The sequence below is a fragment of the Calidris pugnax genome, unplaced genomic scaffold, assembly GCF_001431845.1.
Source record: "Calidris pugnax isolate Ruff unplaced genomic scaffold, ASM143184v1 scaffold179, whole genome shotgun sequence".
NCBI lineage: Eukaryota > Metazoa > Chordata > Aves > Charadriiformes > Scolopacidae > Calidris > Calidris pugnax.
Genome location: NW_015090948.1, coordinates 1,554,142 through 1,581,119, shown reverse-complemented (window position 1 = coordinate 1,581,119; position 26,978 = coordinate 1,554,142). Strand labels below are relative to the sequence as shown.

Genomic DNA, 26,978 nt, shown 5'->3' with positions numbered 1-26,978 from the left:
AGGTACTGAGATGGTTCTCTCTCTGGGACAAGGAAGGGTGCAGGAGGGGAGAGGGATCTGCCTGGCTGTGCCGGAGGAGAAGGGATGTTGACTTTGGGTGGGGTTTTGTCGTGCATTCTGAAAAGGTATGGTAGGATATCACGAACGACACCACAAACTTCCAAAATCCATTTGAAAAAGGCACGTATACAATAAAGCATGTATCTAATTATACAATACCACACGTATAAATATACTTTCTCAAAATCTCCAGCTCCCCTAGACTGCAGGCCATTACTGCCATCCTTTTTTTTTTGTTGTTTTTAAATGATTCTAAGCCAAGCTAAGATGCAAATTTCTAGCGTCAAAATTCATCTCATCGCCCTATTCCTAAGATCCCACACTGGGTTTAGGCAACTCAGGTGTCAGTGCAGCCTCCCTTCTCCATCCTCATTACATTATAACCCACAGCCAGGGTTAAGGAAAGGGGTTGTTCAGCCTGGCCCCAGGGAGACCTAATAGCAGCCTTCCAGTACCTGAAGGGAGCCTACAGGAAGGCTGGGGAGAACCTGTTTGGAAAGGCCTGCAGTGACAGGACGAGGGGCAATGGCTTCAAGCTGGAGGGGAACAGATTTAGACTGGAGATTAGGAGAGGGTTCTTCACTGTGAGGGTGGTGGAGCACTGGAACAGGTTGCCCAGGGAGGTGGTTGAGGCCCCATCCCTGGAGATATTCAAGGAGAGGCTCGACGAGGCCCTGGGCAACCTGGTCTAGTTGGGGGTGTCCCTCCTGACTGTGGGGAGGCCAGACTAGATGACCTTTGGAGGTCCCTTCCGGCCTGGACTATTCTATGATTCTATGAATATTATCTACTGAAGGAACTGTACGACTGCGGCTCCTGTCCTCGGCTGAAGTAAGCACCTTTCCCTAAATTATCTCCAAAGTTTCTTTCTAGAGGAAGAAGAGTCTGCTCTCCGGCTTCTTTTGAACATGAACAAGCCAGCTCAGGACCTAGACAACAGTAATTATGTCCTATTAAAGGCCAGTTTTGAAAGATTTGGATTAATTCCTGGCCTCCTCTTCTGCTCGACAGCCTCAATTTAGGACCACCCTTGTAAACAGAAAGAAATTTGGGAACTCTTAAACCTGAAAACTTCTTCACCTTTTTCTAAATACACCTTAGCTCCACACGGCTATTCTGTGAGCTGTGTCTTCACATTATAGAAACTACCACCATTAAACCCCCCCAAAATCAGGCCAATTAACAAATTCAGATTCTTTTGTCTGTAATACAGATCAGTAGATGTTAATGCCCAGAAACCTTTCACATCGCATCATGGATGGAAGCACTTTTTAAGGAGAATAAAATTGTTTTAATCCCAGAAGTTACTGAGTAAAGAGCTGGCTTTACTGAAAAATGCTATATATTTTGAAGTGCTCTCCTAACTGACTGCAAAGAGAGGTGGCTGTAAAATTCATTGGCCATAACAGCAGATATATAGATAATGCCCTTTGCTCCAAGAATATGGATCATACCAAGAGAAGAACAAGCAGTCACACTTCTATTTCAATTAATAGGTGTGTAATACTCTAAATTGAGTCAGAATCTTGCCATTTTTTGATCTAAAAAGAAACGGAAGGATTTACTGGCAGGGATGTGTGCAGAAAAGGCTTTTTTTTTAAATGAAAATGGGGAATGCTCACAGGAAGCCAGTTCTAAATTTGCAAACGCATGTTTTTAACTGGAAACCTGATTCCAAGAATTTCAAAAAGAGTCCAATAAAAATCAGGCAGGTTCAACTTCCAACACCAAATACTTCGAACAAATGGATCCGCTGGCCAAGGATTATCTACTGAAATTCCTAGTACATTGTGAATGACTAATGAACTTGACAAAACTCAAGAGCTGTTCTTAGAAATCTGCAGAGAGCAAGCAAGCAAAAAAAAAAAATCTCTGAGGCCTCATTTTGCACACTTCTGTGTAGGGACAAACTGCCTTATATAAAACTCTCCAATAATTCTCAGTAGGAAGTGAATGCTGAAATGAATGCAAGTCCAAAACTTTGTTCAAAATTTGAACGAGAATGTTCAGAAAAGGAGACTGATAATAAAAATTAATGCAACCCCCCTCAGCTTTTTGGTCTCCCAAAAATGCAGTTTTTGGAAGATAACTAAACCACTGTGTATATCCCCACTGCCTCCCCAGTTTCCTGTGCCTGTGATCCCAGGACACGGCAGTGCTTACATGCAGATCTTGAGTGCTACCATTGCAACAAGAAGTTGGGCTTAACTGAAGACAGACACAAAGCCACTGAGCCCCCCCCTCAGATCTTTTAAGCATCTACAGAATATACACTATAGGAGGTATCGATGAATCATCAATGAATGAAAGTGCACACTAACGAACTGCAGATATAATTGCAGCCAACTTATTTCTGGATACAGAAGAGATTCTCTGCCTTTCTCGTATTCTGGTGCTTTCCCAAACACAGGCAGAATTTTTGAACACCTTTTCCTTAGTTTTAACTATTCCAAGAAACCATAGGCCATGCTCTTTCCATAGAGGGGAGAATAGAGTCCCCCAGAGACTGAGAGGGATTGCTGGCAACTCTGGCTCAGGCACGTGTCTTTTCCGGAGGTCCATGCAAGCCTTGTGACCTTCAGGCCCAGCACCTTTCCCTTTGCACATTGTTCCTAAAACACCTTTCCTGCCTCAGCAGAAATCATAATTGCTTAACACCTTTCCTGCCTCAGCAGAAATCATAACTGCTTTTTTTTTTTCTTTTTCTTCTTTTTTTTGGTGGCATGCTGTAAAAGCAACCCCCCTTTTCTCAATTTCCCAGCACATCCTGATGCAGAACGTGGCTGGCCACCTTCTAAGCCAACCTTCGTAGCTACAGAGAATCAGCCATTTGGGATAAAAGTGATGCCCTTCAGCATCTCCCCCTTTTTCTTCTGAACAAACTCCTTTGACTGCATCGAGCACAAGAAAACGAGAATGGTCTGGAGGACGGCAGCAGTTCATTTGCCTGAGTTTCTTCTACATTAGGATGAAGAAAGGAGGAGGGGGAGGAACCCAATGACATTATGAACAATGTTGGGAATAGGTATTTAAATCTGTCTCTCCAAAGCCCGTATATTCCCAGCCTTGATAGCTCTCACATTACACAAGATGACATTTCTCTCCATATTGTATTATAATTAATTGGCTACTGCAAGACTTTACCAGCTCCTACTTAATAGCATTTCAGTGCTGGGAAGCAGTCATCAGGTAATCTGGCCATGATCTACTGTATCCTTTCTAAACACAGGTTCTAGCTGCCAAGAATGTCACCATAAAAAGATTTCAATCAATACCACTCAGCTCCCACTTTCAAATGCTCCAGGTCTAGGAAGAGAAGAAGAAGAAAAAAAACCCAATACCCTCAAAACGAACAGCAAACTGGCATCTGCGTTGAGTACGCAGATTGAAGTGAGCAGATGGGAATTCATTACGCCCTGATCTTGCTCTCTCTTTTATACTTCAGCAACTTCATACTTTGGAAAAGGTCTCACCAAACGCATGGAGACCGTGTGCACAGAGGGGGTTAAACCCGTGCAGATCTTTCCATTCTCAAGCTGTGCTCTTGTTGCCAAACAACAACATTTCAATTGTGATTGGTACAAACAGTTGGGTTTCAATGGCAATCTGTCACTTAGGTTTAAGCCCAGTTTTTACTGATGCAACCTGCAATTTGCTGGGTGGTTTCTGGCCTTGTTATTTATTGGGAGAGAAAGAAAGGAAACAAAACAGATTGGTGGGGTTTTTTTCTTGTCCAGTCTGTAGTTCAAGGACTTGCTCTGGAATTAGTTTCTCCATTTGTTTTCCCTACCGTGAAATTAATAAATTAGGAATAAAAACAAGACCTGCAAATCCAAATCAAAGCACAGCACCTGCATCTCATTGTATCATTTTCTGAAGAAGTAGGGAAGGCCATATGCAACCTGTTTGTTTGAGGGGCTTCTGTGCTCTCCAAGAGCAAAGGCTATCCAGCAAAACCTGCAAAACACGCCCCAAAATTAAAGCAGAATTGATGACCTAAAACCAAAAGGAAGTCACTGATTCAACAAATTAGCAAGTAAGATGTCAACAAGAGGAAAAAGGGTCAAGGCTCATGTAGCTGAAGTAGCTGGGGTAGTTCCATTAAATTCAATGGAGCTAAGAGGATTAATGCTGGCCAAGGATGTGGCTCCTAGCATTTTCCCAGCTGCAAGTTTGAGTTTAGGCTGCTGCCAAGAGGTTAACACTGTGATAATAGAATGAGAAAGTATTTATATAATTATATATCTATATATACCTATATGTAAAGAACACTTTGCTACTAGTACGTCTGTCATTTTAAAATCCGTAATTTAAAATCAAAATTATTTCAGAAGAGCAGCAGAACCTCTTGAGTAAACTACAGACTCTCGTACCCACTCCTAGGCCACTTACTGTCCTAGAAGCAAGTTTAAATGTTATTTCTAAATGCTATTTCTTAAAACATAGGGTGCAACTAAATAAGTAAGGCTCCCAAGGGTCTCTAAGAAGCCAGTGAGTCAACACATAGGCATGGAGTAACAGCAAATCAACAATTGTAAAAAAGGTGCTTCATAAGTTAAGGAAAATAAAAATACAAAGCCTCAGACTTACCACAGAAGGCCCTCAGACTTATGAAACTAAACTGTGTGATGTGGTACAGTGTTAAAGACATACATTTCTTTTTTTTCTTTTTTTTTTTAACATTCTAGAGGGGCGATACACACTGAAACCCAGAAACCAGCTCACCCTAGAAGGTAATTTTGAAAAGAATATCGACTTTGATTCGTGCTCCTAAATCCCTAACAGTTTTGCTTTAAAAAATAATTGTTCATTTTGCAGAATAAAGCTCCCCCCCCCCTCCCCTCCGGCCACCGAAACCCCACACCGTATCTACATATTTGAAAAGGGCTCTCCTCTGAAATGTTTCTACCTGTTTGTCTGAAATTGTAAATGAGTGGCATCTCGTCAGGACTTTAAAGCACCTAGCAGGGGGTTAAGCGATATCCAAAAAAAGGACAGGATGTCCAGCTGATTGAGACAGAAATGGACTGCCTTTCAATTCCCACAGAAAGCCAGGCAGGTCACTCACCGAAAAGTGACAGCAACAACAAACTCCTCTTTTATCCCTTCCCTTCCTTCTTTCCATTCTTAAGCTGGGCAGAGCAAATGAAGTTGGGTCCACAAAAAAAAATAAGGTTAATAATAATAATTAAACAACAGCAACAACAACAACAGCAACAACAACAAAATAGGCGTCTCAATTCTGAGGAAAAGTGGGATTGTAAGTGCAGTATTTCTTCATGTGCAGTTCTTCTACTTCATACGAGTCCCCTTTGGATGAGAAGGCCTAGTGGAATGTGTGCTCCCCTCGGACTATGTGCGACGAGAACTCATAGCGGTCCTGGCTTCGGTAGCCACAGATGTTGCACTCTAGCGGGTCCCGGTAGCCGTGGCAGCCCATGTGGATGGTGTACATGACATGGTCCAGGAAAAGGACGCGACAGTGCTCACACTTGAAAGCCCTAATTTGCTCCCCTTCTCCGTTGATGACCTTGTAGATATCCTTTAAAGAGCCCTTAGAACCTTTTGTGGCATCCAAAGCCTTGGCGTCCTCCTTCATATAAGCCGGGCTTGGCTTTCTCTTGGGATTTAAGGCAGAGTTTCCTTGGTAGGACTGGCGGTCTTCGTGGCTGCTCTCTGAGTCAGTAGAATCCAGGCAGCTATTGCTGGGGGAGCCCTCTCTATCCTGGGTTCGACTCTTTGGTCTGATGAGGGAGATCGGGCCATCCATGTTGTTCTCGTGACTGTCAGCTGTTTCCCTGCTAATGGGCCTTTCTATCCTGTTGGGATGATAGACCTGAGCGTAAGCTGAGCTGATGACCGGGGCCACCTCTGCAATTGTGCTTGGTGTGTGCTGCATCAAGGGGTGAAGTGCCTCAGCTCCAAGGTAGGTGATTGCATTGTTGATGGCTTGGTCCATCATGTGAGACTGCATCAGCTCAGCCTCCTTCTCGTAGGTTAGGTTCATATCAAAGGGAATATCTGGATAGCCAAATCTCATGAGCTTTTCACCTAAGGAACAAGAGCAAATGAGTGAGAAAAATCAATGTAATCATGCCAAGGTTTCACTGTAAAAAGGGTGAGGAGGAACAGAAAATCCCTGACTCTGGGTGAAATTCATTCCAGAGTCCAAAGTTACCCTTATTCTACTTTTTTACTAACCTCCTACAAAATTTCCGTCCTGAGATGGGCAAAACAGCAACTTCACCAACTGCCTTTTTTTTTTTTTTTTTTAAATTCCAGGTGAAGCATGTGGCTGCAGCGACCTCCACGCCGGTTCCAAACCTTCCACTGGGCCTGACTGTGCCAGCACTTCAAGTTAGGAGATACACGTTAACTGGTAGAAAATGGGATTGAACCACCGGGGTCCATGAAGCTCTGCTGGTTTATACCATTAGACATACTCTCTTAAAATTAAAGGAGGTGGTACGACGTGTCCCACACACTCCAAGGTGCCTCATACATACCTTATAATGGGGCTGCATAGTGAGAAATTTAACCAACAGGTACAGAGGGTTGGTACGGTGGTGACCTAACACCTTTAGAGCCACAGTATGTAAACCTTTCAACCAGCAGACAAAATATAAAACTGCATAACAGGGCAAGTAACAGGAGCATAAGGGGCTGACCTGCTGTCTTGTGTTCAGGCTTGAGTATTTTTGGATTTCACCCCCTCAAAAAAAATAATAAAATCCTACCCCGATGTTTTGGACTGAGAAAAAAACCACCCACACTCCTCAGTGTCTATTTAGTAAAGAAAACAAGATAGAGAAACCACAGGTATAGCTTAGTTTCATTTGGTAAAAGACAAAAATAACTTTCATTGACACAGGACAAATAAATATATAATGACGACGAAGCCAGCCGATTCAACACTATGGGAATCCAAATTTACATCCTTGTAACCTTTTGAAATCAATTGCATTACAGCTATCCGAAACCTGAACCACACACTGGTAAATGATGCGAGGCACAGGGCAAGTTGCATACTGCAGCTCTCCTTTGAAGCTAACAAATTTATGATAACTTACATCAGAGCTCAGCTCAGCAACAGTGCTTTTCCAATGATGGCTTCAGAGTGCAAGTACAGGGAAAGTTCATAAAATAACTCTTATTCCCAAATAGAAAAGGTTATATGTAACATATGTAATATGTATATGTGTAAGACACAAGACACACATGCTCATATGTGTTCACACACACAAATATTAGCTAGTTGTTAACACTTAACTTTTGAAGCTGATTTTACAAAGTCTGATAATTTGGGTTGGTTTTCCTTGTCTTTGTTATATTTCACTGCTTTGGTATATAAAACCAGACTTTTCTTCAATAGTGTGAGCTAATAAACTCAAGGATTCACTACATACAACTAGTTTGGCTATCCAAGAATTAAAGAACTCAAGAATCTTGTATCACCTTTTGCCAAAATTGCTTGGAACAAAATGAGTATAAACCACCATAAGAAAGAAACAGAACTGTAATCCCAAATCTGTTCCAAATAGCATTAGTACATTTCAACATATCTATCACTCGGCGTTTTATTTTTCACTATAATAATTCATTCTGCTTAGCGTGGCTTACCTTAAAGCGATACAAAGAGAGAGAAACAATTTCACATTACCCATGGAACAATCGGGTTATCCTTGGAGATGATGCATCCCTTTTGCTCGGGAACTGAGTCCTGATTCACAAGGTAATTAAAGGCAAGTCTGAAGTGAAGCACGTGAATAGTCCTACTTTCTTCAGCAGTGCTGCTCACATGCTTCTGATTAGACACCTTGTTCATGTACCTCAATATGTTTCCCTACGGCTGGCTGTGTTACGCTTATGGCTTACTGAAAGAAAGCATAATGTAGAAAATTGTTCCTTTGCTACACACTAGACTTTTAGAGAAAAATAGGGAAGGAAGGAAGAAGCAAACAGTGCTACAACCATGGCCTTGGCAATCTAACATGACCCAAGGGATGAGTCTTGCCATCAAATTTCCTCTTTTTGGTATTTCTGCTGTGGGCTGGCTTGTCTGTCCTCACACTGGGCAGGATGGACAACTCTTTAATGGGAGGTGGCTCCTTCCCAGGTGGGACCAAAGTGGGACTGGAGGAGAGCTCCAGGAGGCATGTGGTGTCTTTGCCACAGTGGGAACAACGAAATGAAAATGGAAAAGCTTATTGGTCCCTTTCACCTGCATCATTCCTGTGTTTGAATAAAGAAGTGGCTCTGGTGAGAGTGTGATCCAGCCTCCAAACACGCTGTCCTTTGTAGGCTAGACAGGTCAAGAAATGATACCTATTCTTTGTGGACTGCTTAGATGAATGGCGCAAACCTTATTTTGATTCCTTTAATCTTCCCCATTTAGTTACTCCACTGCAGACAGCAGAGAAGACTGTAAATTGCCAGTAACCTGAATTATTCATTCCTTTAATTATGAACCAGTTCCAAAGATGTCAGAGCCTTAGAAATGGAGTGTGACACAAAAAAAAATAAAATAAATGATAACATGGGGAGGAGAGGGCATAAAACACAAAGCTCAGAAGAAACATTAAGAAACCAGTCCAACATGGGTTTAAATTTTCATTCCTCTTTAGCCAAATCTGTACTTAAAACTAACTATTCAGATTCACAATTTGAATTTTCATGCAAAATTAGGCTGAAATTCTGTTTGATTTTGCCCTACATTAGAGTAGTAGAAGAAACATTGTTCACTGTGGTCACCTTATCAAAGCTAGATTGAAGCACACAGACACAGCTGTCCTGTGGTACCTTAAACCGCTCTTGTCAAGTATCTAAAACATCTGCAACACTGGACACTTAGGAGATAGCTGCAAGAAATCTTGAAGAAAGCAGTTGCAGAATGTACCACTGGGTAAATTTCTTCCTGACCCCCATTAAGTATAAGTTCACTCTAATTTTGAAGCCAGTTGATCTTCATCTGTCCTGAGATGCCCGTGTATTTTGACTTTTACTGTAACAACCGGGATCTTATCGTAAGCCACATAAATGTCTCCCTTTTGTATCCTGCTGATTCTCAACCTCAGTGACACTCTGTGAGAGGGAGCACCATGTTCAAACTGAAAATACGTGAATCTGCTTCATGTGATCAGCTTGAAAATGGCTGCTTTCAATGTCACTAGTATCAGCTTCTCCCTTCATTGAAGTAGAGGCAAAAACAAGTACTCGGACTCCTGTGCATCAGAAGTTAATACTTTCTGCCTCTGCTATTTCACCAGGTTTGGCAAGACCAGTACCTCAATAGCACATATATATAATCAAGTCGCTCAACCCAGAACTTAGCTCAATTTGCTGTACGCTGCTTCCTTTCCTCCCGAAATTTCAGCCAGAGTAGAGACTGCGGTCCATAACCGAGGTCCCTTGGAGATTGCTGATCAGAAAGAGCAGTAAAGCATTGATAGATGTAGCATGCAAAGATTTTAGCTTATGCTTACATGACCTTCTCATAAACACCATTAAGTTGTTTTGGACAGGTGCCACGCTTGCAGTATGCACAGGAAGATTTCCTGCAAGCAAGAGAACCATTACAAGTTCTTCCTGATAGAGTTGAACAATATTTCATTGGGGAGAAAACAGGAAGAAAAGTGAGGTCATGGTGAAAAACAAAAAGAAAGGTAGCAAAGCAGAGACTGCTATTTTTCAATCCAAACACTGTGGTGCCATAAAAGATCAGAAAAGGCAGGAAAATAAGACACAGTAAATATGAAAGAGGACACTTTTCCTTCCAGCCGGATCTGGATGGAAAAACTGCATTCGATATAAAACCCTGAATTCCTAGTCCCAGAATAATGGAATACCAAAATGATCTGTTTCACCTATAGAAGAAACTGGTTTATCTAACAACAAAGTAGTATATCCTACTGAAGAGAATAATAATAATCTGCTAGTTGTATCTCAGGCAAGGATTTCCAATCAGTGAATCTGCCCTTGAAAACAATAACAACATAGGGCTAATTACACATGAATGGACAGGTGAAATAACCATCCTGGTCTAAAAAAAAAAGAGACCATCATCTATAGCTTCCAAAAATTGATTCCATTTATACCATTCAAAAGGTGGGTTGCCCCAGTTGTGAGGTACACTTGCAATCAGTAATCTACACTGCTTTGAAAGCAGGTGTGGGTACACCAGAACTTCAGGGAAAGGAGCAAGGTCTCCAGCCCTCTCCGATAAAGTCTCTAGCCCCTGCAAAGATAACCTCTGAGAGGTATTGCACATACAATTCTGTTCAAATCTGTGGACAAGCTGGTGGAAAAAGAGCAAGAGGTGTGAACTGCCCTTGTTTTGGTTTTTTTTGAGGCTGTAATGTTTCTGAGGTCTACACACACCAGTTTAAGTGTCAGCATAGTTAACTATTTCACTGTTGATCACAGCTTGCAAGAAAGCACAGCACTTGCTGAGACAACACTAGGGAAACCTGCTATGATGGGGTCATGTTTACAATCTCATAAAGCTGTATTTGGCTTGTCAGTAGAGAGTTCTGCTCCCATTTCCACCCTCTTCAACCCCAGCTGTTATCATTGGAGTAAATTAAATCAGAGTATAAATACTCCAGTTCTTATCAGCTATACAGTAATTAATTTCAGTCCACTCTTAAAAACAACAGTCTAAGAAATAAACTTATATCTCAGAAGGACTAATAACCATATAGGAAATAGTGATACCTCCCAGCATTCCTCATGGGGGTTGGATGGTTCCTGACCTCATCTTGGCTTAGCACGGATATTTGGGAATGGTCACTGACTGAGAGCAGCCAGGTCAGTGTGTCAGTGTCCCCCAGGTGAGCTGCTGCATGCTGCTAGCCCCCTACTATTGAAAACTGCCTGGGTTAGCTTAAAATCACCTTCAGTGGTGATTTAACAAATCCATCTCAACCTGCATTTAGCTGAGGGGCAATGACTTTTCTAAATGTCTGTGTTAATTGCTTACACTCTCTGATCCTCTCTCTGTAAGTGTCCTCTGTGTAGGCAGAATAAGTATATGACACTCTTAAAATCTGCACAACTGTCCTTCCAGGGAGTGAGTGTGGCAAATGTGTATTACACGACTCTAGAGTCCAGCCACATACACCCACCCCAAATAATTCTCTGTCCCAGCTCCTCGGCCAAGAAGTTTTGCACTTCCTCAGTAGCAGTAAAAAGAAGCTTTAAGCCACAGCTCAAACCAAGTAAAATTCCCCATTCTGCCTCCTGTTACAAGCTGAACAATTGAAAGATGTCAAGATACAAAGCAAAATATGAATTCTGGGCCTACGATTCTAAATTTGGTAATCAAAAGTCATCCAATGCTGTTTTATATTCATGCATTAATAAGTTTATTGTGTGCAGAATGCTGCACATGGAGCAAGCACTTCTTCCAACAGAAGTGATGTGATTTTACTTCCTCATGCTGGTATTATCAGACCAGTTGTTGCCAACTCTCAAGAATTTAATACAAGTCTTGAGATACTTGTTGGGGGGTTTTTTTGGTGGTTTTTTTTTTTTGACGCACACACATATGGAGTCAGATAATTATATGAGAGTCTTAGTTTGCATTTGCTGGGGCAAGGAGAGGGAAGGATGACGAGTCTAAATCTTAAAAGGGACACAGAAAAGATTAAAAAAAAACAAACCAGCCTTAAGGCACAGTAAAAAGCCAAAGATTTTCTAAGTCATTTTCACGATTCAGGGGAGTTCACTTTTGAATTCTCTGGGTTGGTAAAATTAAGTCAATAGCTTTCAGGATTTCTCGCTGTGGTTTAACCACCTCCACTGTTGTCCCTCCCCATCACAATCAAGTTCTGAGAGTGCTACTTCTCCCCTTGTTCTTTTGGCTAGTACAAATTACAAGTAACCTATACCTATGCACTAAAAATAATAAAAGGCGTATTTCAAGCTTACCCACAAACTTCTGTGGGGTGGAGCTTTTACGCTTTCCCATGTTGCTTGTCAGCTTCTCTATAACAGCAGGTCTCTCAAAAGGCACCAGAGAAATATTGTTGTCCATCACAGGCTCTTGTTCCTTACAATCTTCCATAGGAGGTACTACATAAAACCAAAAAATCGTATCAGGTAAGTCGGGTCTACACTTCACAGACAACACATATCATTTGAGCCCTGCTGATCGTGCAACAAGTGCAACACAAAATAAAGCAAGGTGTAGGAACACACTGGGCATCAAGATACCAACCACCTTTAAGGAGAGCCACATTTTCAAAATGTCTCTCTTTGAGACCATTTTATTTAGCAGAAGCCCAACTTTAAGCATTTATTAAAGGACTTGTTTTGCTCTGAATACTCAAAATCCCCAGTGAGTAGGGGACACTTTTGAAAACTCGCTCTGTAGATCACATTTTTTGTTATTCTCTCTTCAGTATGGTCACCTGTTGCCAGTGTAACTTTTTAGTTATCACTCTTTACATATCCCTTAACTTCACACTTATCACATGGCATGCTTACGGTTCCTATTTTCTTTTCACTCTAATCTCAACGACTAAAAAAACATACAAGACATTGACGACCCGTGTTTCCTGGGCCTGGATGCGTGTTCCCCAAGACAAAGGTTTCCAGAATGAAGAATGTGTTTGTTAAAGTGTGTTTCTTCTTTCTATACGTGAGATTGCAAAAATCAACAAACGCCGTACTGGAATTACAGGTTTAACATCGTATGGAAATTCCCTTCAGAATCAGTCACAGAAACCATCCATTTTTCTCTTAATATTTTATCCCTAACAACTGGTGAATGCAAGTCTTCTGTATCTGTCTTCTCACTTCTTGGGATCAGCAGGGAGCATTCTAGTGCTAACTACTTTAGAGGAATGCTCATACACTGTCTTCGAGACAATAACAAGAAATTAACGACCCCCCTTCTGTCTTTACTCACTTCACTCTTTGTTCCTTGTTGGGTTAGGGAATAAAGTGCTACAGCAAAAGAAGTATAGGAAATGCATGGGCTACTGACCATGGCTAATGGGATGGTCGAGGTGTGAAAAATTATTTGAGGAAAATAATGGATGGCGCAGAAGTAGAAATAGAAACTGGGATGATCTTGCAAAGAGTTCCTACAAGTTGTAAACTGTGAGCAACCCGTTGCATTCTCTGCATTGGATAATTCTTCCAGAGAAGTCATGGGTGGCATTGCAGAGGCAGTAGAGAAGGACTCAAACCCACATTTTCTCCTAGTCCTTCTCTGGTCTCTCACCATAGCAGCCTTTCCTTCTCCCTGAAACTGTGCCATAGATGAACACCACCAGCCTACTTTCCTTCCATGTAACTTCACTACCTGCAGGATCCTAATATGGAATAATCAATCCGAGGTTCTTAAACACGCAGCTGTTTGTTAGCACATAATATATGAAAAATGGAGTGATAAAAGCCTTGTCTTTGCCTTCTTTCTAGTAAGGAACAGCAAATACCAGGCAATTACAAACCCAAGTATCTGCGCAGGTGAACTTCTCAATTCAGACATTCATAATAAGAAAACATAGCAATTTATTCATTTGATTCCATTTGTGCCTCTGCTGCTACGGAAAGCTGAGTACTTTGAGGCTTCGAATCTACCATATGCTATATAATGATTTACTCTGCTGCTTTTTTATTTGTACAGGATGCTCCCCCTGAGAAACACAATGGCTTCTCATTTACAAGGCAGTCCTGCTGGCATCAATGAAAGAGAGGAAGAATGAGCATAAATATGAAATGAATCTAATGTTGCAACAAAATGGGATGCAGTGTTCCAGTGACCTAATTAATGCCCACTGCAGACTGGGAGGTCTGGAATACTTCAACAGCTAAGGCTCAGTTTTTAAGGCTATTTAAATACTGTGCTTGGTCAGGAGTTATGGAGTACTTAATGGGGAGATTTTGGAAGAAAGGAAAGATTATGTCTGTGGATTTTCACTGGAAACTGGCATCTGACTGTCCTTTTGGCTTACCAAAAAAATCAGCAGATGCGTGCACATGAACACACACCCATCCTCACTGGAACGAGCCAGGTTTCTACATGAGTGACACTTCAAAAACTTCCTGACATTGGTGTACAGGGCACACAAGGCTGTTGGTGAGGACCTAGAGAGGTGCAGAGGTCTCTAAATCCTTCCTAGGAAGACTTCCTAAAAGTATGGTGGCTTTATAGGACTGTACTTGCCCAGAAAATCAGTTGAAAACCTCCTGATTACTTGAACAGCCATCTGATTAAACCCCAAACGACATTTCTATGTCTTACAACAAATAAGTAATAATTAAATATTTCTACTGTTGGGCATTTGTGTGTAAGATTTCCTAGATGGAATTTGAAACCTTTCTTCCACAAAAAATGAATGGCAATGAAAAAGACACCTTCTCTTCTCTAAGTCAGGCAAAAATTCTGCTTGGACTTCTTCTAAAAGTAAAATCTTCACCAATAAAAGCATTTTCTTTTCTATCTTTCATGCTGCAAGCTCTTTTTCCCACCTTAGAACCCAACTCTATAATCCAGGGCGCAGGTCTTTTGCAGCAGAATCACTGAATCACACCAATATTTGTGTTATGAGGGGAATAAGTAACCAGGATGCATTTTGTTACCTAGATTTCTTGGGAGAAGAAAGAGATGGAAATAGCCTAGTTTCTGAAATCATTTAAATAGCATGTAAAACTGGACATGCCACATTTTAGAAACCCAAAGAGTTAAGCTAAATATCACATTGTCAATTCTAAATATTAATTTTCATTTCAATTTAAAAATATACATTCATTTCACTTGAAAAAAAAATGTTTTTAAATTGGAAAAACAAACTGATCACTCACAACCAACAATTAGCACAAATCAGCTGCTCTGTGGCAGAAGCTCACGTGCAGATGTTTACTCTGCAGTAAATAAAATTCCTTTTTTTGTTGTATTTCATTGTACTTCATTACCTTGGTAGTGGAAGGTAGTGAAGAACAGCTGACGTGTTATAACCAGCTTTGATTCAGCGACTCATTTTATGCTGTGAACTTACGGTTGCAGCACAGGAAGGCTTTTTATTCGAAAAATCAAGAGTCTAGTCCATGAAAAGCCCATGCTTGAGTATGTTTCTGTTCATGGATGTTCTTAATCAGCTATCAGGGTGTGCTCTTGGACTGCCCATGCAAACGTTCACCATCTCTGACTCTGTTAATGTCCTCAATTGCAGTTAACACCAAACGCTGTTTCTAAGCCCAAAGTCTCAATAGACAAACCTGGATGGTCTTCAGAACAAAGCCTTTATTTTCTTGAAGACACTGGTCTTTCAATCATAGCGGTCAAAGTGGCTAACTTTTAGGTTTTGCTTCTTAAATTGTAAGAAACTACATACACTATTAAGAAAAATTATGCTGTTCCAGTGAGGAAAGAATAGGAAGAAGTAGAAAAATTACCCACTGTGTGTCTTGCTGATAAATATTTTGTGGGCAGTCAACAGACACTGGGCTAAGTCTCAGCTGGTATAAATTAGTATTACTCCATCAGCCTCAATTTCCTTTCCTAAGCTCACAATATTGCTATTTTAAAAAAGTTTGTGTGTGCAGAGAAATGACAGGAAATATTCCCATGGACCCTGGTGTGAAGCCTCCTGTGGGACCAGCCTTTTAATGATGTTTTAAGCAACTATGTAAGAGGGAAGGACACAATTCCATTGTGTGTTTTATGTGGGGCTGCCCTTTGAGCCTCACACAGCCTAGGATTAGGCTTTTTTCTACTTCTCCTAAAGAGAGTACCCTTCTCTACTCCACTTTAAGAACTTCCCCGGAGTTTTTGCTTGTGGATGTGGAAAAGAACGTATAACCAGGTGTAAGCCATAGCTAGCCTTCAACATCTGCCCCTGTTTGCTCCCACAAGGGTCATGTTCTTGGCATTCAGAGACTGTCACTTTTGTCATCCCCACCACCTCACTAGCTAGGAACCTGCAGACTAATTTTTACCCCCGGGGCCAGTAGAGCTTAGCTGAGAATTGCCAACAACAAAGTCATGGGAGCTCTCTCACAGCAGCTGTCCTGCTGAGGAGGGGACAGGACCTAGCCAAAAGGAGGGCCAAGCAACCAGCACCCTGCTAGAGGATGGGGAGAGACCCAGAGACCCGTACCTTCCTACCCAAGCACCAAAACTAGCCCTTCTTCCCCTCCTCTTGCTTCCCCTTGTGGCTTTAGTCAGGGGATCTGGCCATCTGCAAGACAAATGTAATTGAAATTAAAGGCCTCAGCAGTCCATGGCAAAACCATCCAAGTAAATGTCTGTAGCATGCCTATAAACTGATCAACTTGAGCACAGTGCTTGGGAAAAATCCAAACTCTCTACAGGCTGCCTCCAGTTTTCTGGAACAATTAATCTCTGTAGAAATAATTTCGACCGATGTTAAATGTTGGCCATATTGGTTGAGACCCAGCACAGACACCCGTGTCCTTAAAGCAGGATGCTGGTAGGCATAAGAAAATCCCCACCTCTACCTATTCTGCGCATAAGGGTGAAGTTTTGACCAGGAGTCAAACCAAAATGCATTCAGATGCTTCAAAACACTCAGCAAGAACAAAATACTTCAAAGTATTCGGAAAGAGTCAAGAAAAATTAACCCAAACGTGATGTGAAATAAACCAGCGATGAAAAGCTCCAAAGGATGCAGTCACCCATCCTCAGCAATACCCTTTCCACGTGTGAGATGGGAGAAAAGGGAATGAATTCATTTTTCAGGGTTAGACTAAGACCTGGCTTTAAGCTGAGTAATCATTTGCATACTCTTCCCTGGTGTCTTTAGAGAACCAGTAGGAAGGACTTTGCCGCAGACTTCTACAGGGTGGTGGCTCATGACCCTCACTCCCATGCTGAGCTTCACGGGTGGGAGCGATGCTGGGATGCGAGATGAGATTTATGACTGGTTCCAGCTGAATTTGGAGCTCCCTGTCGCTGCCTGTCCTCGTTATGCCCTCGCTAAACAGCGCAATGAAGACAGTGGATCAAACATCCCCTAAACGTTCACCAGGGGAGATATAGGCATATTTGCCCAGAGGAGGAAGAGGCACTAGTTGAATTCAAAGTGCTGTTTTAAGCTAATTTGGTTGAGAAAAGTAAAGCGGTTGTGTGAACATTGCTATTTTAAGCCCAAGTGAAGTCAGCCAGGCTGTAAATAAAAGAACTGTCCACATGGGGTTTGCACTGGTTTAACTTCAGTTGGTAGAAAAATCAATGAAGGTCAACCATTCCAGCTTCTTTGGGTAGACAAGGTTAAGGACTTACCCTTCTTGTCATAGCATTAAGCAGCTTAGAAAAAGCTCTAGATTTCCTCAGAAGTGTGCTATCGACAAGAGTAAAGCCAATTTTAATAAATAACTGAATAATAAATGCAGAAGTTGAGTGGAATTTGGGAAGATCTCCGAAACATCCTGGCTGTCATGACGATATCAGCCTATTGTTATTCTGACTGAAATCATCACCCGGCTGGTTAATAACACAGGCACACCCTGGTAGACTGAAGAGCGTGTATTTTTTTGGGAATGGAGTCAGCGATTAAAATCCTATTACCAACTCCAAAGAGCATCCAGCACTCCATCTAACAGACACAACAGGTACCTGCAAAGAGCAAAGCCCTGAAAATCTGTCTTTTCACTGACTTTTACAAGTGTAAAATCAGGCCTAGAGCAGATAATCACTAACTTCCATATCTTTGAAGTCACCGATTACATTTTAAATGTTGATTTTAGTCTCCAGGGTATCTACAAAGACAGTAATTACTTAATAGAGCTGTACGAACATTTTGGCAATACACACTAAACACATTTAGAATGCCTTTAAAGGATTAAATTGTTCATGGAAAAGCACTCTTCAAAATTTTTTGGTGACTTCTTTCACCAAAAAATAGTCCACATTAGAAACACAGAATAGATTTTATTTCAACTTGTGTTTTTAGAAATGACCTTTCAGAACTTTTACATAATTAATTTCCAAGTGAAGCCATATGACTCCACTCAACAATGAAAAGCAAAATGGAAAAAATAAAAAAGAGGAAACGTTCTTTTGCCTTTTCATTCACCTACAATCTAACTTTTTGGTATTCTTAGGCATAAGGCAATTTTTAATCAAAATGGAAAACATTTAGTTTTTATATATTCTGATTAGTGAGAAATTTTAAATACTCAAGTACCAAACATCTAATGACAGCTTTTAAAGGTTAAAAGATGTTCAGTTTTAGAAGAGTTTCTGAAACGGCGACTTTGAATGAAATTTTTGGACAGCTACCATTTAGTATTTAGTGTTTCAGATAAGCCTACAAGCCTGCAGTCTGAGATATTGTGCTCATTATCCATACTAATAGCTACAGAATTTTTTGAAAAGAAATTCAGGGAGTTTGACATTTCTCACTTCCAACAATCTTTTTGGCAATCTCCAGTCTTTATGTATATTAACACATGCAGTGTTAGTTAACATATTAATACTAACACATGTAAATGCATATAAACATTTTTTTTTGTTACAATTACTTTTATCAACACTGTTGAATTCCATTTTTGTCTAGATTTTTATATCTAGCTCTCCTTTTTGGGGGGATATAAGAGAATATTATATGGAGTAGAATGTCTTCTGGCCATCCTTATGTCTTATAATTATCAGCCACTATCAGAAAGGAAGGGCAGGGGAATCACACATTTTATACATGGCTTAGATCATTTTTAGGGTGACTTTGCACGGATGACTGCTTTATTTTCCTGTCTGCATATTTATACATACTAAAAAGTGACAGACTGATCTTTAAAAAAAAAAAAAAAATCAGCAAAACGAGTGCTGTTAAGTTGGACAGAGTGAGGATTTTAGCCCTATCTGAGTACAAGCAAGCTCTCAGACGGAAGTGATGCAAAGCTGAAAGGAAGGAAGAAAAACAGACAGCAAGGAAAAAAAAACAAAAACAACCCCGCAAGAGATACTCCAAGTCCAAGAGACCTCAAAAGGCAGTTTCCACCCACCATGGTGACTCATGACCTGCCCGGCAGCCTCCATACTGACATTCTGCAGATAGTTGTGGCAGCGTTCCTTGTGCTCCTCCAGCGAACTGCGCTGCTTGTAGCTCCGGCCGCAGTAGTTGCACTTGTGAGGCTTCCCCACTGCGGAAAGAACGAGAGCGTGGGGTCAAATCCACTGCAACCCACTTCTTGTTATCACAGATCACACCTTCGCAACGATGGAAAGACACCTAAGAAAGGTTACTCGAGTCCCAGAGCTTTGTTCCCAGCCCCATTTTCCCACCGCACGCGCTTCCTCCCACCCCTCAGGTACTTTGCCCCATCCGTTTTTCACACTAATGCACAGCATCAGCAGGAGGAAAAAAAGAGGCAGACTTGTCGGTCACAAAGCAAATAAACAGACGACAAGAGGGGAAAACAAACCCAACAGCTGAATCACACCCCAGCACTGCCTGCGTGTCACCCAGTCTCATGGGAATGAAACTTCTGAGACATTTTGCCCATGGTACGAAGAGTTGCCTTCACAAAAACGGGCTGCCCCAGTGGCCTAATTCCGCTCCCAACTCTGGGGAAACCCATGACGTGGCCAAGAGGAGTTCTTCTTTCATTGAGACATCTTTGCCAAAATTGCTAAGGGAAGTTTGGAAAACAAAAGGCAACAGAAAGTAACTTTGGTAACAGCACTGTTACATGCCAGAACTGAGCTGCCACCAGTAATTCGTAATATAAATATAGGTATATAAAAAACTATAAGAGGACATGTACAATGAAAATCAAACCAGATGAATGCAAGATGTAAAACTCACTTTTTAATATTTTGTTTGTTTCACTCTGAAGCATTATGAACAAATGGCAAATGCCTCTTAATACATGCAAAACCTGGCACCAGGTCCTCATAAAGTATATCCCTTTCGTAGCACGTCATTAAGAAACCACAAGAATGGTCTAATCCAAGGTCAGAAAGCTAGCCAGAAGTGTATTTTGCCAAGGCATGCTAATAAAGGTTTTTAATATAATTTAAACTTGTAGAACATGAACATTTATTCTCTAATAACTAAAGAGCTATTAAGTCAGTACCGCAAGTCTAGTAAAACATCACCGGCTGTGATTTTCAGAGCTGGCTGAGGGATGGGGAAAGTCAAACTTCTTACAGAGTTTTGAAAATCTTAGGTAAGAATTTGGGTTTCTGGCCAAAGAAATTGAGAACATCCTCTGTTGGATAATATACATGTTTCTATTGGGTTTGTCCCAATATTGAAAGCTTTTCATGGTCATTTACTTAATGAAATCCAAGCTGTCCTAACCGCAGCCCAAATGCACCATCACCACTGGGGTGAGAAAACGTGAGGAAACTGTGGGGAGGACACTCGTAGCCACCAAGAAGCCAAGCAGAGGACTTCTTGCATTGGGGCTGGAGCCCCAAACATCTAAGACATCGGAGAGAGGAAAATGCTCTGGGGTCTCTGCAGGACTAGTACATACCCCAGCGTGTGCCCCACATCACCTGTGTGGGCAGGTGGGACAGAAGATGAAAAAGCCTGAGCCTCGGTATCGGTGCCAGTCAAAAAGTTTCAACTGTTTTTGTCTCAGAGCAGAAGGGTTTTGATGAAGTGAATACACTTGCAGAAAGTTTCTGTTTTTCTCAAAAAGTGTGTTTCTTTGTGCAGTTCAGTGACACAACTGAGTTTTCCACCGGGGGAAAAAAAAAGCTGCTTTTAATAAATGTCCAAACTGTGGATTTATTTCTCTTTATTTAGAGATAAGGCTTATCCCCAGGAAAGTATTATGTCTTCAACCAAACAGTTGTGGTCTTTATTTTATTTTGCTCGCTATCTTACACTTTTGCTGTAACTGACACCGGTACTGGGAATCTCAGTGGAAGCCCAGTGCGATGCTTATTATCATTCCCAGAGTAATTGCCCTTGATGCAAACGATCTGGATCAAGCCTCAGCTCTTAAACTTAAACTGGCTGTCTCCTCCTGGAAGCACCTTCAGGAAAACATACTGGCAGCTCCCTTCAATGGAAAGACTTTTATCATCTCCATTACAATGCTTCATCATGCATCTAGATGGCAACAATGCCTGCCAGTCTGACACCTTTATTAGAAGCTAAGTTGCTATTTAATAAAAACAACAAACAAACAAACAAAAAAACCCACCAAACAACACAATTGACTGAGCTGAAGAAGGGCTGAATTAGCCCACTTGATCTGGCTACACCAAGTTATCAACCAACTTAGACACACAGTAACATACAAGGGAAAGGGATGATTGCTTTCAACTATTCCAGAGGTAGCTACAATTAACTAACTATATTATCATTTAGGACAGAGAAACATATTTCCCTACAAGGTCACAGCACGAAAAATTGATTAAATGATCAAAAAAAAAAAAAAAGTTGTTATTACACCTTCTCAAATGGTTGCTGCCTGCATTGCAACGGTTTCACAAAGTATTCACGCACAACAAGACTGAGCTTTCCCAATGATGGTCAACTATCCAAATTCCACCAAATTTCAAGGTTCATAGAGATGATAAAAGGTGATGATGATAAAGGCGCTACTTCTACATTCAATAGGGGAGTTAAACATAATTCCCAAAAGAAAGAAATCCTCCAGCACACATGCTCCTTCCTCTGGAGAGAAGATAAGAGAATAAACAACATGTGACAAATGTTAGTTGTGTTGCCTAATACACAACTGGAAGCTACTCAGACACAACTGTGAAGAATGAAGTTTGTGAACTCCAGTTGAGTGGAACTGAATACAACTCCCTCGGGGTCATTTCCCAATTCAGTCCCTCCTGCTCTACAGATGCAATCACATCATAGCCCCACAAGTGTAAAAATCTGATTTATACTATAAAATTTATACAAAGTGACTGTGACTCGGGTTGCAGCACAATTGATCAGGTCAGACCACAACGGAATTGGTTCCGATAGCAGCAGCTTGTGTCACCAGCAATTCTCACAAACCATTTGGCAAGAGGTACAGCCAGCCAAGGTAGCAATTACGCTCTGGATTTTAGAAACCTTGTCGTCGTGACAAATGTCAAGTCATTGCAATAGCTGCAAATTTCCCCTCACATTCTCAAAGTAACTCATGACAAAAAAATATATATATATTTGTGGATATGAACGTTGCCAGTGGGTGTACATTTTTCCATATTTCATATTACCCAATAGAAAGATGTAAAACTGTAGAAGAGAACTCAATTTCGGTGATCTCCTTAACAGCGTACTTTGTTCCATATAACAAAGCACCGTATGAAACCACATAAATGCCAAGAGAGATTTATTGAATACTGTATAGTAGGTAAATGTTAATAGTCAAAATTTACCCCCAAAACATCTGGCTTGCACTACTGGGCATGAGCAGTCTTGGTCTATAGGCCACTGACTTGAAGGTAAAGAGTTCAACAGTGCTATAAGCCTACCAAAACCCTCTCCAGGTTGCCACTGGAGGCAACTCTTTCCACCTCAGAGCCATTTCCACCGTGAAGCCACTCAAAAGTTTGGCTCAGCTTGCTCGGTATGAAGCTGCCTTCTCTGAGATCCTCACTGAAGACCATGGTACAGGGACACGACATTCGGCACGGTACATAACCACCTCCACCAGTGGCAGTGGCACCCAAGCAAAGTCAGTTTGGAAATCCCTGGTTTGGGGTAATTATTCCTTTATCGTCTTTTCAGGCTAAGTAATCTGGTAAAAAAATCACCATCACTCATTCTCACAGAAATGACACGATATAGTGAATGCAAACAAGCCCAAGCTCTTGAGAAATTTTCAATCTGTTGTCGAACTGGGAAAGACCGAGGTACTGGGCAAAACCCAGCGGCCATACCTATGAAACAGCTAACTTGGAGAATATAAAAAAAACACTTTATATTTCTTACTGAAATGTCGGAATTTCCACGCATTTAAGCTCAGATTCGTACAGATGACAATGTGGCACAGAAAACCCACAGTGGAGTCTCAGCCTCAAATGGAAAATATTATGACAGTCACAGTGAAAAAAGACATTTAAATTTGAAGAACCATTTTTACCATGAAACAGGTAAACCACTCGTCAAAATTCACAGAGAAATGGAGTTTGCTTGTGAAATTAAAATGCTCGTGTGGAGGGAGGAGGGGGAAAAGGATGAGGACATAAAAGGCAAGGTGCTTCTGAGGTAGGAATACTTTGAGTCCTGTGGGTAAGCTTTGATAGCCGAGAAGTCCGCGTGCAGTGACAACGAGCCGGTGTAACTCTAAGGTCAATATTCAAGACAGAAAGCAGACTTGGGCCTAGGGAAACTTCTTTAAAGTCATAAAAAAAGGTCAGTGAAAGAGAAAGAGCCCATGAGGCATTTGCGCAGCGTTTTGTTCTCAAAAGAGATGGTAAGTGCACAGCAGAATATGAAGTAAGTCAAAGGGAAATAACAAGGCATCCCAGGTAATACCTTGCCATAAGCGTATAACGTGAGAAAGGCTTAGAGACCAGGTTAAGAGCAATGATACACTTGGATGAGATAAAATCCTGCCTCCATTAAGACCAATGACAAAACATGTACCCGTTTCAGCGGTCGGCATTAACTACTCCCACATTTTCTTATTCCAGGTACCACGCTCTTCTCTGCAGCAGCCCAGAGCAGAACATCTTCCTGTCCATCTGCCCACATCCCCTGCCCCTGAAACAGCTCAACCACTGAGGCTACCAGCTCATACAGGAACGGGCATTACGACACCCGCGTGACGTACGTCAGCCCAATCGAAGGACTAGAGACTTTGCGCTGAGCTTTGTACCAGACTTTTATTATTTTTGCGTTATTGCCCCATCAAGGCCTTGGAAGGGAAAGCAGCCAAGATGTCTGAACTAAGTTGCCATCTGACACAGCTACTTTCGGTCTGTGGAAGTCCCTCTGATAGCAGCAGCAGCACACCAAGCACGTTCCTGTGAAATCTGAACTCCCACTCAGCCCCGAGCATCCTGGGGCTGGAGGAAACCTCAGTACTCTCCAACTGAAGCTTTCTGAAGCAACACTGAAGATTCACAGAATCACGGAATTGTTGGAGTTGGAAGGGACCTTCTAGAGATCATCCAGTCCAACTCCCCTGCCAAAGCAGGGTTGCCCAGAGCACATCACTCAGGAGCATCCAGGTGGGGCTTGAAGATCTCCAGAGAAGGGGACTCCACACCCTCCCTGGGCAGCCTCTGCCAGGGCTCTGCCACCCTCACCCCAAAAAAGTTCTTCCTCAGATTGGAGTGGAACTTCCCATGTTCCAGCTTGTGCCCGTTGCCCCTTGTCCTGTCACTGGGAACCACTGAAAAGAGTCCGTTTCCATCCTCCCTCAAACCGCCCTTTAGGTAGTCATAAGCATTAATGCAATGTCACAGAATCACAGAATCACCATGGTTGGAAGGGACCTCTGAGATCATCAAGTCCAGCCTTAAAAAAAAAACCAAACTGAGAAAAAACACCCCACACTACCACCAAAACTAAAAACACAACACCCCACCACATCCTTTTGGGCTGATACTTGCACCTATCGGTGAGGTTGCAGAATTGTCCCTCATGATCAGAGCCAGTATTAACACATTATTTCTTCCTTCTTCCCTAAATCTGGAAGCTGCAGGGGAGAGGGGAGCAGGTCTGCAGTCCCACAGTGCCTGCCACAAAGCAGCCCTTTGCCTTGAGCAGGACTTATCACAGTAAGATCAGTTTTACCGCAGAGGTAAGCAATACCATGAAGGTGCTGGGCTGGGACCAGGGAGCGTAGGGTTCAGCTCTTAGTTACGCTACAAATTTTGTGGCTGCAGGCAACTTATTCCGATTTCCTGTGCTTCAATTATTCATACGTATGATTAAGGTAATAATTCCCTTCCTCACAGCATGTAAATGAATTCATGCACTTTGCGAGATGCGCAGAGGCTCATTGGGTGAAGCTCGCACAAGTAGGCAGACACAGAAAAATATGGCCCGTATCTCTACTGAGAAATTAAGGACTTAATAATACACTGTGATTTTATTAGATATGGGAATGATATTTAGGATGGCACAGAGTAGAGGATCAAACAGGAATAAGAAAATCAAATCAGAAAAAAAGAATAATAGATGGCACATGAGGCAATCTGCCGGTGTGGTGTCCTTTCAGGCTGTGAAACAGCCCAGGGAAAGGTAAAATACCCCTGAGCTTGGTGACATTTAACACTGCACAGGACAAAAAAAGAGAGTGTGCAATAGTCGCAAAAATGTGGATATCATACTTGCTGTGGTCCTTCCCACCTCCAGCTTCCCTGAGCTGAGGAGGGCCAAGGCAGCGCTGAGGTTTCGGCAGGAGGGCTGAGGCTGCCAAGAGGCGACACGCGGTCCCTCCAGTTCACTACTGTAATTAAATAGCACGCTTTGGCTTTCTAGAGCTTCCTACCTCAAAGCGTCACACACAAAAATATTTACATGAATAATAGACCCCTGAATGAATTAATCACACAAAAAAAATGTGAAGTGCAACCTAAGCCCATGCTGGCTCCGAGCAGCACGTAGCTTTGCAAAGGAAACTGCCTCCCACTCTGATGCTGTACCTTGCTGCTGTGCTTAATGACTGTAAATGTGTTCATTTAAATTCATGGGGGCTCTTTGATTTGTTTTTTTTTTTTTTTTTCCCCTTTTTTTTTTTTTGCCTGGAAGATTACACACACACATACACAAATCAGTACACACCAGAGTTCAGAAATAACAGCAAGTCCTTCAGCGAACAGGAGATTGTCCAAGACAACCTGCATGCAGAAGTCACAACATATAAGCATCTAAAATAAGGCTCCCGGCTGCTGGAGCACACAAACACACAGGCTTGTGACACACGGTGTCAAGTACCTCCACTTCTGCGGGCCCAACGTGTGACATCTTAAAGTAGTCCCGTTTTCAGAAAGAACAAAAATCTCTGATCACATTGTGAAAACTTTGCCTTAATCTTTTAACACTTGCCAGTCCCAGCGGAGGCAGCAAAACGTGGGGTACATTTCATGGGATGGAGCCACATTTCTGGACCTCATGAAGTTCTGATGTCTCCACTCTAAAAGCACTTTTTTGATTAACGTATTTTTGGCCAAGTGTTAGGGTTCGTGAGGTCATGTGGTAAAGGACAGGTTCACTAGATCCTGTGCTGTAGGAGACCACACGGCTAGATCTGTGCTTATAAAGGTTTCTGGACACTCTGGAGACCTCAAAAAGTTCAAAAAAACAAAATGCAGCATTACGACAGGAGAAGCTTACACACACTCTATTAAGCAACTAGTACTTTCTTGACTTGGAGCTTGAAATAGAGGACTTGTCTCACTTCATGACCTCGTGGCCCAATATCTCTTAGCAAACACTATTATCAATTGCCTATTGATATATATAAGGCAGTTCGAGATTTTGTGAGCCTCCCAGCAAATGAGAAACCTTGGCTTGTCCTGACTTTTTGCACAGTGGCACTCAATGATAAGTTATTTCTGTCGACAGCTACGACGTGCGACTGCGGGAGCCCTATGGAGCGAGCAGCCAACCACCACTGGATACTTGTGGTACATCAGCACGCCGTAAAACAACAGCAAAACGCTGCACCTCCGCACCCTTTGTTTTCTAGACACACCTGCCTTTCCTACAAATATCTCCAGGGCACAAACCAGCAGCTCAGACACCTGCATCCACCTGCCAGTTGTTTAGGGTATTGTCAAATAAGCGGCTCGCAGTGAAATATTGTACCAGCGTTCCGTCCTCCTGCCACAAGCAGCACTGAACATCAGATTGTATATAAACTCTGAGGACTTCATCCGTGCTACATCTCGGCTGGAACAGCCCCACAAACACACACATGGAGAACAAGTAAATACACTAGTCGGGAGGAACTTTCAAGCATCTATACATCCTTTATGTATAAAGCACACCGCTGGAATCTAGTGTAAATTAGTAAATATTAGTGCTCGT

At 41.9% G+C, this 26,978-nt stretch overlaps 1 protein-coding gene across 3 annotated transcripts in view; it reads right to left on the bottom strand.

Annotated features, from left to right (window-relative positions):
- Positions 1-4,930: 4,930 nt before the first annotated feature.
- Positions 4,931-26,978, bottom strand: part of IKZF2 (IKAROS family zinc finger 2) — a 111,463-nt gene continuing 89,415 nt past the window's right edge. For 2 of the 3 annotated variants that reach the window (XM_014951958.1, XM_014951959.1), the window contains 3 exons: positions 19,033-19,170; positions 11,989-12,132; positions 4,931-6,111 (listed from right to left, as the gene is read on the bottom strand). In XM_014951958.1, the coding sequence (XP_014807444.1) occupies positions 5,387-6,111; positions 11,989-12,132; positions 19,033-19,170 (1,007 nt within the window). In that variant the 3' untranslated portion in view covers positions 4,931-5,386. The remainder of the gene's footprint in view (positions 6,112-11,988; positions 12,133-19,032; positions 19,171-26,978) is intronic. The other variant, XM_014951960.1, reaches the window with a different exon arrangement.